We start from the raw sequence: 12,863 nt of genomic DNA on the forward strand, positions 1-12,863 counted from the left end.
TTGCTGTTTGATTGTCAATTCTGACTGCTTGTCTTCAGGAGAGAGTACGTCTTGCACAGGCTGTGGTGTTGGAGCATCAAAATTACCTGGAGGCTGTCAGGGAACTCACTGATTGGCTGATGACTGCCGGAGAAGAGCTACAGCACTGGTCTGATTCATCGGGAGACTCTGCCTCGATTAAAAAGAAACTGTCAGAAGTGAGGGTAAGGCAGGGTGTCAACATATAAATAAAATACTGTTGCTTGTTGATGAAGGCTGACACTTCTTTTGTACTTTTTGAATACACTTTTGTCCAGGATTTGACGATTTAACAAGTCAGACAAAAAAAGATCCTGATAAGCTCTTGGTCCATTCATTGACAGATAATAGTGTAGCACATATGACAGGTGACAGGCCTATTGTCCTGTTAAGCGGACAAGCTGTATGTGTGGATTTATGTTTTTACTTTTGTATTACAGTCAAAGCAAACATATTTAACATTTATTGTGACTTAATATAGTTTGAATCCCATGTGTCTCCATTTAAACATTGTAAGTCGTAGGTATACCGCTGGGATGTTCAGATGCTTTACATGTATTTTCTGTTGCTAAGGTAGCGGAATTATCTCAACTTATCTAATCTTAATGGTCTCCTGCCATGAAGTAGGGTAAGCTATGTAGGGAATTGGAATTGGTTCTCACAACACAGCCAGATATCTCTCTGTTTCCCTGGCACATTTTACTGCCAATAAATAGGTCTATCACCTCACAAATAAAAAGGTTAAAAAGAGCAGCAGTGGAATTAAAACTTAAGCTTTGCCTGTTCAATAATAACCCTGCAGGTACAGGGGAGAGATAAATATGTGTGCAGATATTGATTTGCATACTGATTTCACACATGGGTCCTAATTATCACATTAAAAATGTGTGTTTGTAGAGCCATGGTGTGAAGCATTTCAGAGGAAAAATATTTGATGTTTACACAAGCTGGATCAAATGTTTTTATATGTCCTATATTCATCAACTCAAGGTTAATGTTCATTTATTTCTTCTCACTCCCCAAAATGATTGAATGTCTTTCTAAATCCCTTCTATCTGCTGACTGATATCCAATCCCCCCCCTCAAGTGTTCACGTTTCACAACCCCTGATTTCCGAGTTCTACATTTTCACACTGAATGAGAATGGAGGCACAAGGCGATGGAAATGTTAGCGCTGGTGTGACAAATTGAAAATACATACAGATATCAGTGCTGAGGTTTATTATTATTATATTTAGGTTTCATCATACAGAAAAAACACAATCCACAATATTTTCACATTTTTTTAAACCCCTGTGGCTAGGGGGCCTTTCAAGATGTATTCCAGACACTAGTTCCCTAAACCCATCTTCAAAAACAGGAGTGCTGGTAGCCTTCCAGTCCTTTGCCACTAACATACCAAACACGAGGGTCTGCTGCAAAGTAAGTGGTTGTGCAAGAGACGCTTCGGAGCAACCAAACAAGGCCATCAGTGCATCAGGTTCAATCTTTATATCATACATTTTACAACACCAGCTAAAAATGGACAATCTTTGGACAAGACCAAAGAGCCTGACTTAGAGTACCATTTGCTGTTTTCTACCTGTCACAAATGTCAGAAATATTATCATACATGTTGCTAATCTTTCCTTTAGAATAGTGTAATCTATGCATAACTGAGGTTTCTAACACAATCCCAAAGATAAGCAATAGAAGGTGATGGAACGGGAGAATGACATCTATGTTGGCAGCTTTAAATAGAATCCACTGCATCCATAGATGCGGTTTCCGTAGCCACAGTTTCCGTAGCAACTTTGTTGTCTTTCTATCCCCTCCATCTTTTCAGGAGCGTGTTGAGAGTCGACTGCTGGAGGGCCGAGAGCGCTTGACTCGTGTGCGTCGGAGTGCCGCGTCCACGGCAGAGCACACGGCAGCGGGTGGCTGCGAAGCCATGGACCGTCAGTTGGGGGCGCTGTCGCAGGCTCTGGAGCAGTGGGAGGGGGCCGCCCTGAGGGCCAGGGATGGTCTGGAAGGGGCCCTAGCTTCTGCTGCTGCATCAGAGGAGGAGTATGACCGCCTCACTGCCCGTCTTGAGGAAGAGTTGAAAGAGCTTGATGGACGGCTGAAGGGGTGGAGCCAGGAGCTGATTAAAGCTGAGGGGCGGAGCAACGGTGAGGAAGCAGTGGATGGATGGCAGCTGGCAAAGGTATAGTAGCATGGGATTCAAATAAATGGCAGCATAATGTCTTAATTTTTCCCTTTTTTAACTATGCATGATGGTTTATTCAAAAATGGTAGATAATGAAAAACTCTTCAATTTAGCTGAAATTTATGTTGGCAAACTGTCATGTGTAAAAAATGTGTGAGGCTTTTACTATACTTTTTAATTTGAGAGAAAATGATTGGCATGGTTAAATACCCGCACACACACACACACACACACACAAACACAGACTGTGCAGACATACATTGTCTGCATTCAGCTACGCTGTCTCTGTCAGTAATTATCCATTCTATTTGTTAATCCTTTAAAAAAGATTAGTTTGTAAATCAGCTTTACTGGGATGATGAACAAGTGACAGCTACAATCCCATCAATTTCCCTTGTTTTTCTCTTCCCTTCCGTCCGCCATACCCCTCCCCCTTTAATTTTTTTGGCCATTATTTTCCACTATCTCTCCCGCCCAAACATTCCTCCTTTCAGTTCCGTCCCCTTTACCCTTTCTGTACTCTGACATGTTTAAACTGAATTGTATAGTGATGTCTGTCTGAACTGCAGGGGTTGTTTCTTAGATGCTCTCGCCCCTCACCTCCCCTGCTGCTCTGTTTCTAACATCCACAGGATGTTTATACTGTGACAATTTCTCTGTATTGTCAAAGCAAGACAGCATGTCCACCCTCAAACTCCCTCCCAGCTTCTACGGCCATGCCTTTCTCCTGTTTCCCTCAATTTGGGGCTGTCAAAGATCATAGGAGGAGTCTTTTCCCCTCCTCCGCTTCTCTCTCTCCTCCTCCTCCAGCCCTTTTCCTGTATCCAGCCTTGTTTTCGTTACGCACTCATTTGTGTGCATTTCCAACCAGTCCTGCATCTGCGAGGGCTGACAGCTGAATTCCACTGGGAGAGAGTGTGAGAGAGAGTGAGAGAGGGAGGTAAAACGTGTGAGAGAGACCGAGCGCAAGGAGTGGGAGGAGGAAGAGAAGAAGAGGGAGAGACGAGGGAAGAGAAAGTAGTGGAAGGATAGGAGGAGGGAAGGAAAAGAGTGAGTGGGGAGCAACGGGTGCAGGAGAGCAGAGAGGGAGGGAGGGTTGTTTATTGGTCATACGTCAGAAAGAGAGCGAGCGGGTGAGAGTCACAGAGAGAGGGAGAGCTTGTACATATTTCATGGGACAAGATTTCATGACTGCGTGAGTGCAGAATGTGAGGCACGCTGAGGAGAGCGGGAAAACGTTATCCACAGCTCCTTCCTGCCACACTCCGCCAAGAACAGAAATGCTATTGTACGAGCAGCACTGTGAGTATGTGTCAGAGCGTGTATGTGCGTATGAATGTGAGAAGCGTGAGGAGGACCGAGCCAGGGTGTGAATAGGAATGTGAGTGCACTTATTGAAGGGTGTCATACAGATTCAGCTGGGTGCTTGTCTTTCTTGACACAACCGCACACACACACACGAACACACACACACACTGAGCCAGCTGGTGTGTTGTTTTTTTTTTGTTGTTGCGTTGTTTAGGACATACTGGAAGGCTTGCAGAGTGCCGATCCAATGGCAGAGAAGTTGAAAGGCCAACTGAACGACCTGGTGCGATACTCCAGAGACCTGGGCTCGCAATCCGACCGGGTCACAGCGCTCATCAAACAGCACAACAGGTGAGAGGACTCTTTCTGCTTGAGTTAGAAGTGTGTGTGGAATGAAACCGGTTTAGAGCTGGATGATAGCTTAAAACTATTGCAACAAAAGTAGTTGACATTTTTTGTTGACTTACCCAATTATGTTTTTTGTGAAACATTGGAGCACATCTGCTTTGCACAATTGCACTTTTTCTTTGGCTGCAAGTAAGATCATTGTGATGACTTTTGCATATATTTCCTGTATCACGATATAGACTCTGAATATCTATATGTAATGTTATTCTGATTGGAGGGAATCGCAGGGTAACTCAAGATAAGGTACGATATGATTCGCAATACGATAATAATTCACAATAGAGCAATTCTGCATTAATTGATATATTGCAAGACAATCATATAATGATCATGATATCTGATTAACTGAGGAATAAAAGGTGCCACAAAAAACAGGAAAGTGCAGGATTCATGTTGTTATTCACTGCAGTTTGGTGTCAGTTTCACCTGTTTTATCCTTTAAACGTTTTTCACTGCTCTCCAACGTTAGCCTCTTGTCTTCCCTTTCTTTTTCTAATTCTTTTATATCGCTCTCAATTTATTCTTTGGCTGATTGCTTTTGTCCATGTTACCTTCATACATGACATAAGCGCCACCGTCAGGAGTCATTAATTAGTGACCGGTGAGTGAACTTGCCAGTATCAGGACTTCAATATATTTTTTTTACATCCCTTATTTTGATGAGAAGTTCAACAAACACTGCAGAGCTCTGTTTTAGGTGTTGTGGAAAGATGTTTTGCATATAAATTGCTAAAAAAAAATTGCACACAATCCAATATATTACACACTGCTATAGTCCCTGCAGAACACGGCAAATATATCCAAGAACCGCAATAGATTGAGGGCAGAGATTTCCCCACAAACACCTCTTACATGTGTGAGCGGGAAGGATTAGGGCTCCGTTTTACAAGCTTATTTATGTAAGAGGGTAGGTGGCTTTATGTGTGTGTGGCCATCCTTGCACACAAAGCATGTGGGCATGTGTGTGTGCTTCAGCTAGACGGAAGTGAAAGATGACAGAGAGCAGCAGAGCCACCAGTTGCTACGCGACATTTAACTACCTTCCCTTCACCTCTGCTCGTTTCTTGTGCTTGTGCCCCTTCCTTTTATTTTATGTTATGCAAGGTCGAGAGTGATTAGAAGGAAATCAGCTCGATTTGGATAGTCTCTTTTTTCCATGCTGATACATTGCATGCCTTAGTCTTTACACTTAGCTCTAATTGCCTTCTTTGAGTTAGCTTGTGTTCATTGAGCACTTGTTTGTGAACACACCATGCAATGCCTTTTCCAAAGAACAGCAGTGCATTCAAAAGAACATTCATGCACTCAACCAAACATATTTAACACACGCTAACACAAGCGTGAACAGCCACAAAATGTGCACACATCTTCCTAATTTCCATGGATGCAATATTAACTCGGACACTTTTGAGACATTGCCAGTGAGTGTGACTAACATTTATTGGCAGACTATCTGAGTGAGGTCAACTTGTTGGAGATGCTCTGGCGGGAAAATGGATTTGGCTGCTGATTTGTAAAGAACAGCACCCGTTCTCAGTCACTTCGCTTTCAGTCTATAATCGACTTGGCCTGTGTACTCTTTGCACCTGTCCTGCATTTAGCGCTGCAGAAAGAAAAGCGAGGAGAGAAGAGGGAGGAGAGGAGAGGAGAGGAGAGGGAGGAGGAAATGAAATCTCTCCTTTGCATAGCACATGTCTGGTTTAGTCAGTAACAGCAGAAAGAAAAGTGCCTCTTCCGCACTCATTATATCCTCCCTTTGCTTCTCCTTTATGCCTTCATCGCATCACTGAAAACTCAAGGGTATTTGTGTGCAGGCAGTTTGTGTCTGCGTGTGTTGATAAAAGATTGTGTATGATTTTTTTTCCAAGCCTCCCTCTGGACATCACCTCTTGCTTAAACAGCTGCGCACCTTGTTTTCCTGCTGTCATCCTTTCTTTTCCTTCGTCCACTCTCCCCTTGCTTTATCCTTCACCCACTGCCCGATATTTATGAGACCCAGTGACCCTTTTCTTCTGTTGTCTGACATTTTTTCCGTCTGCATTAATTCAGCCTTATGCAAATTAGAGTTAAGCATGTTAAGAAATGTCTATTTTAAATGAGGGTTTTTTTTTCTTGTTTCTTGAATAATTTAAGAAGTTCATTTTACCAGTGGTGTCCAGAATTATTTGACCTTATAAAAGTCTGTATCCTTAGACATTACAGCTGTATTATACATTTTATTCAGTGCGAAAGCAGGCAGCATGTTGCTCTTCACAGCGCTCTGGAAGGCAAATAGATGTAGAATGGTTGTCAAAGTTGGCTTAGATAGTATTTATACAGGAGACAGGAATTGATGTCCCATCACACATGAGACAGGTCATTGTTTTTAAATATTACCACAAGTTTTTTTTTAACTTTAACCATAATGCAGTTACTATCCTTATATGTACATGCAGAATACTACTTACTGATAGAAAGGCAAAGATAACTGTGTCGGAAGTTAAGTGACTCTTGGCGTTTGTTACGTTACCTTGCACCGTTTCCGCTCTACTCTGCTAATCTGGTGCACACACAGCGCAGGGGCCTCATTCGTCAACAGAGCTGTCAATCATAGTATTTTATACATTTTACCTTTTAGCATCATATAACTAACTACATGTAAATGGACTTAAGCTTGTATAGCGCTTTTCTAGTCTTTTGACTACTCGAAGCGCTTTCACACCGCAGCTCACACGTACCCATTCACACACTGATGGCAGAGTTTGCTATGTAGAGGGTCCGTCAGCATTGACCAATCCCTTTCATCCACACACCACTGACAAAGCAGCGGGAGCCACTTGGGGTTTAGTGTGTTGCCCAAGGACACATCAGACATGTGCGTGCAGGAACCGGGGATCGAACCCCCGATCTTCAGGTTGAGAGATGGCCGACTACCGCTAAGCCTCATCCGCCAAACATGAAACTTCTCAAATAAAAAGATGGCCTAAACACAAATCGGCTTGATAATAACTAACTATAAGTTCATACTTCTTTCAACTACTTTTCTCAGATGTGTATATTTGAGTAACAAAGAGTTTGACTCTGAGTTTGAGTTTGTTCTGCTTTTCATTGATTATAATGATTTCTTTAGTCTGTTTGTCTGTTTGTTTGTAGGTTCATTTTGTTTTTTACTTGCCCAAAACAACATTTTAAATCAAATCAAACTTTTATAAAATATACCCTTTTCTTTGCTCCACACAGCCAGTACAATTAATCATTACTGTACTTCATCTTTCCAGCTATTTTTTTTAAGAATGTATGAATAAAATGTACTCTTTATGTGAAAAGTTCCTCTAAAATGTCTCTTTATCCCTTTATACAGCTTCCCCTTTGCTGTAACCCTATGCCTGAAGTAGCCGTATTCTTCCCTCCCGTCCCTTTCTCTCACAGCATCAATCTGTCACCCCTGGCTTTCTCCATCTTGTCACCCCTGTGAACTCTTGCCCCACTCATATGTTGCCTCTCAACCCCCCACCCACGCAATGCCCCTCACCCCCATCCCCCACTCTCCCTCTTTGCCCCAACGCTCATTGCTTCCACTTCACCCATTTTGCCATTTCTCCACCTGGCCCTTTCCCAGTCCTGCTCCTCTCTCAGGCTTCCCTTTCTCCTCCTCCTCCTCCTCCATAATGTGTGGACAGTATGTACAGTTTTTGATGAGCACATGGGCAGCAGACAGCACAACACTCTCGTTGGTTGTTACCCCATTCTTTCTTTGTTTATTTTTTCAAGGTTAATTTCACCCAGTGATCATCTTATCTCAGTCCTCAATGTGTCTATCTTTCCCACAGTCTCAGTCTGCGTGCATCCAGGGAGTGTCAAAATAAGGAGCGCTTGTTGGAGCAGAGGTTTCGTGCCGCCCTAAGAGACTTCCAACAGTGGTTGGTCAACGCCAAAATCAGCACGGCCAAATGCTTTGATGTGCCACAAAATGTCGCCGAGGCCTCAACTGCTCTGCAGAGGATCCAGGTAAGATATACCTTTAATTGAGCTGTAATGTGCAGTGGACATCTTGTGTTTTGAACACACACCCTAGACAGCTGTCTCCTGCAGTTCTTGCTGTTTTTATCACTCCATTGTGCAGCCTGCCCTTCAATTATTACGATTCAGTTTATTGCTTCAGGAAATATCAAGTTCCTCACCTTCTGTGAACTGGGGACTTCTCCCAGGACAGACCTACCAGACAGAGAAGAGCAAATATACAGATTGAATCACATTTTTTATTTGATATCAGCGATAGAAGGAAGTAGAATTGATATCTTGACTGTCATTGTGTAATGCTTTAATCCAGCCCTTTTGAGAAACACCTACATTTTTAATAACTCGCTCTTATTGCAGGATAGATAATAAAACTCATTCTCACTTTCATGTCGGAGGGCTTACCACCCAAAATATATCTGCAGGCTAAGGCTATTAACTAGCTCCAGTGAAGCTGCAAAGATTTCAGAGAAAGTAGCGGTTAATTGTGGAGTTGAGGGAGTGTAATACAGTGTAGTAAATAAACAACAGTTAATCAAGGAATTAAATGAACAATCTTCTTGTCATTTAAGTCTTTTTGTGTGTGTGTTTTTTGCGGGTACACTTTAAATCTATTGTCGCTAATTACCAGCTACTGATTGCTTTCAATTTTCTTCGGATGCATTTTCAGGCTAAGAAATGATTGCCTTACATAAAATGGAATGATGCAATAGTTAAAGAAGCAATCCACTTTCAATGGGTGACTGCTCGAGGGGATATCTGTGTTGACATGCCCACTGTCGAGTGTCCTCTGGTGGACCCTCCATGGGCCTGGAAAAGCTCAAAAAAAGTGGGCACATGGCCAAAAGAGGGATGAGAGAAAGCTCCACAGCGGGGTCTCTGTGACATTCTCTTCAAAATATCTCTGTGTCTTTTCTCTCTGAGAGGCTGGCAGGTGTAACAGTCTCTTAAAAGCACCCCAGGGCCCTGGCTAAGAGTCGGGTACTTGGCGTTTAAGGTAGACATGCCCACATCTCCGCACCAGACGGTTAATTACCTCTCAGGCACTTGACCACGTCCACCTCCACTAACATATCCACCAAGGAATTGAAATTGTTGCTCTGAGCTGAGCTTAAATAGTAAGACGATTATTCTACACTAATAAAGCACAGAACTTGATTTTATGCCAATGTTTGAGGTTCTTATTCAGCGTGGAGTCTGCACAGGAAGTCTAAATCATTTAATCAACAGTTGCATAAAGAGAAAGGTCAGAGTAGCCAAAAAACAATGAAGACAGCATTTTCCAGAATTATGTCACTTGAGTTTTTGTGTGTGTCCCTTCAGAAGTTGCTGGTGCAGCTTTGAGGATGAGAGGGAACGTCACAGAGAATATGGCTGAGCCGGAGAGAGGAGGCGGGTCATGTTTTATTTATTATTGACTTGGTGAGGAATGTGGAACAATGTTTCCACATGGCTGACCTCCAGGAGGGCCAGAGTGGGAGGGGCAGAAGGGGCATCCATTGTGTCACGCTTAATTGGTGGTATACAGTTACATTGGCAGCGTGGAGAGTGGTAGTAAGTGTGGAAAAGAGAAAGGCGGTGAATGAACAGAGCAGACAGAGAGAATAAACACAGACAGACTTTCTATGCTTGTGTGTGGCTCCACTGTACCAATCGGTGTGTGTGTGTTTAAGGAGACTGAAGCCGTGGTGTGTGTAAGTGATGTGCTGACTGCACAGATGGTGGAGTGGTCCCTGCTGCGCTACTGTCACCGGCTCAGTTCTGAGGGAGGGGTGTGTGTGTGTGTGTGCTTACATTTTCTGCGGGTGGCTATAGAGGAGCTACGTTAAAACCCACACATTTCAGGCTCAATGACTTTCCTTATCTGTGATTGCCTCCCTGGGTCAGACGCTTCCTTCTGCCCACGCTTATGGAATAAGTAAAGACTCTAGACTGTCTAATTACTACTGTTGTTAAGTGAGATTCACAGACTCACAAAAAAATCTGTCAGCCATGGAGAGGAGAGCTATATACAATTACCAATTAGCCATTGTATTCGAAGTGAAAGACAAAAACAAGTTGGAGAATGTTATTCAGTCCGTTTCTTTTTTTCCTCCCTTCACTTTCACTCCCTCCCTCCTCCCTGTGTGTGTGTGTGTGTGTATGTGTGTGTGTGTGCGTGTGTTTAGTGTTAAATAGTCACAGTTCCTTTGTCTTCGTCTGTGTATCCCCACAGGAGTTCTTGAGTGACAGGGAGCATGGCCAGGCCAGGCTGAGTACAGTAGGTGCCAGTGGGGAGCTGCTGATGGCTGTGGTGTCCAAAGACAGAGTTGAGGGAATCAAGGCCAAGGTGGCAAACGCCAGAGAGGACTGGAAGAGCCTGATGAATAACCTGCAGATGAAGGAGGATGCGCTCAAGGTTGGTTCATATTTTCTTTTGTTTGGATGCTACTTGTTTTGCTCACGGAAAAGGCAAATCTGGACTGCAGAGGGGCGGGATGGTTGATGAAGAGTTAACTGATTTTATGTGGATTTTTAAATTTTTTAAATTAAAACAGTATTTTTCCTCTGAGATTATACAATATACAGATATTGAACGTGATTTGATATTCATCTTTTATCGCCTGTGTAGAATCAATGATGATTTTGTTCTTGAACTGCAACGTGTAGTTGATTTGATAAACTGGGGTTTGGCAGTAAATGCAAATGCACCCAACCCAACTCCCCTACCCAGCATCCCAGAAATACAGACACATATAGAAATATGGTACAAATATCAATGTCTTCTCACCAACATAAGTAAATGAGTAAATGATAACAGGCAGACAAAAACATAAACAAATAAAACAGGATGTGTGTGCAATTTATAGGAAGCAATTTCCATGGCACATATTTAAAAAATTGAAAGACCCTGCAATCTCCAGTGGCTCAAGGATATGTTGTGAAACTCGAGAGTTGCATTTGACAAGTCAAGTGTCTCATTTGCAGAATCTGCAGTCCCAGATGAAGGAGTTCGAGGCGAGTGCTGAGCCTCTGCAGGACTGGCTGAACAGCACAGAGGTCAGAGTTCAGGAGAGCAGTGCTCGACTACATGACCTACCAGCCAAGAAACAGGAGCTCAGCAAACTGCAGGTATTGTGAAGCCCTCAGTCTTTATTTTCTACACAGGTGCACCTGGCTCTTCTGTCTTGAGTTCTCTGATCAATAGGTTTCTGTTTCCTCAAAGATCACAACTTTTTTTTAAAGGATCTTATTCCTACGTTATTGTGGCTATTCATGGATCTTTCCCTTAGCTTATTCTTTAGCCAGACCTCATAAATCAACACAGTTGCAGTACTTCAAGATCATAAACTGTACACTGAAATTGCAGTATATCATACTGAGAGTGCGCCTTTTAGCTGCTGTAACTGACTCAAGCAAAGACCATCATTACACCATAAATTGAATATTAAGTAGATTTTCCAAGGACACTAAATAGTTGTAGCTCTCCATCAGATATGCATCCCTAAAGTGCAATCTCAAATCAGCTGGGAAAAGAGAAAGACCTAATTACATTTGTCGAGCACCGCTGGATCAAAACAGAGCATCGACTTGACACAATAGTCAGAGGAATGGTCCAGAAATCTAATTAATTCTCCTTCTGTCACAGCTGAAGCGCTGCGTGGCTAAAAGGCTCTTTTCAGGATGTGATAACAGCCTCTTCCATGTCTGGCTGAGACAAAAAAAAACAAAGAAAGGCACAAAGCGTTAAAAGATAAAACTGACAAAAGAGAAAGGAAAAAAAATATCAAGCCCATCTCAAAGCTCTGCCCTTATCGTTGTTGCTATTTTTGTATTTACTCAGTCGCCTACTGTAGCACTTCTCCTCACTGCCTTTTGTCTGGCCCTGCAAGCAATTACATTTCTTCCCCAAGCACCACAAGTACAATACAGTACAGGCTTTGGAGTCTGCACCTATGTTGGCAAAATCCTCTTTACCTTTTCACATATAAGACCCCCGTCTTTTGTAGAATTTCATCATTCTTGTCTCCTTTCTGTGCTGTGATGTCCATCTGAAAAACCAAATTTCTATTAAAAAAGGAACGTAGGAGAAATATTGCTGATGCTGTTCTTTTATGAGTTCCTTTACTCGTGTCTTTTTCCGTGTGTTTTGATGTGCTCCTGTTGCCCCCGTCTGCTCTTGTGAGATGTTAAACAACCTTGCATTCCTCCTCTGTGCCTCTCCACCTCCCTCTTCTGTCTCTGCTTTCATATTTTTTTGTCATTTCAATTTCCCTTCCACTCAAAATGTTATGGTGCTTACACACGACCTCTCCAATGCGCTCCATTTCATCTTCTGTTGCTTTGAACCCTGCTCTGTCGACTGTGCTTACCCACATCTGACTGTGCCTTCTTTTTTTTTTTTTATTTCTCCACTTCCTTCTCCTCCTCCGCCTCCTCCCGCTTCCTACTTGTCCAGTCTGTGCTGGAGGAGATGGCCAGTCGGGAGGCAGAGCTGGGCAGGCTCAGAGAACGAGCTCATCGTCTCTGGGAGGGACAAGCAGCAGGCAAGGGTTTTGTCCATCGTGTCTCCCAGCTGTCCGCTCAGTATCTAGCTCTCAGCAACTTAACAAAGGTAACACTACTCCCACATCTGTACCCTGTTACCCCCTTACTGTGTCCGTGCTCTTCCAGGGAAATGCTGCAGTGTGCTGAAATCTGCTTTGCTTGATGCACTGTATAGAGCATGTTGTGTACTGTTGTTCTCTTTGATATGCTGTGTCATGCATTATTCCCCTGTGGTACATCAGTCACAGTTGCTACTATCAGCATGCCTTGAGGGAGAAATAAAGGATTACACTAGGTTTCACTATCTGTTTTAATTTACCTGAATAGTTATTTGTCTTTCACATCCAAAAGGTCCTTGTGGATGCAGCCTCATCAGCATAAAAAGGCCGGGACCTAAAAGCTTACCTTTTATCCACTG

The 12,863-nt window shown here is 43.0% G+C and overlaps 1 protein-coding gene across 1 annotated transcript in view; it reads left to right on the forward strand.

Annotated features, from left to right (window-relative positions):
* syne1a (spectrin repeat containing, nuclear envelope 1a) overlaps window positions 1–12,863 on the forward strand; it is a 125,223-nt gene that overhangs the window by 42,629 nt on the left and 69,731 nt on the right. The window contains exons 53-59 of the mRNA XM_061051988.1: window positions 39–203; window positions 1,844–2,203; window positions 3,729–3,865; window positions 7,732–7,909; window positions 10,134–10,316; window positions 10,886–11,029; window positions 12,357–12,512. Coding sequence (XP_060907971.1) covers window positions 39–203; window positions 1,844–2,203; window positions 3,729–3,865; window positions 7,732–7,909; window positions 10,134–10,316; window positions 10,886–11,029; window positions 12,357–12,512 — 1,323 coding nt within the window. The remainder of the gene's footprint in view (window positions 1–38; window positions 204–1,843; window positions 2,204–3,728; window positions 3,866–7,731; window positions 7,910–10,133; window positions 10,317–10,885; window positions 11,030–12,356; window positions 12,513–12,863) is intronic.

This window comes from Labrus mixtus, chromosome 12, assembly GCF_963584025.1.
Source record: "Labrus mixtus chromosome 12, fLabMix1.1, whole genome shotgun sequence".
Taxonomy (NCBI): Eukaryota; Metazoa; Chordata; class Actinopteri; order Labriformes; family Labridae; genus Labrus; species Labrus mixtus.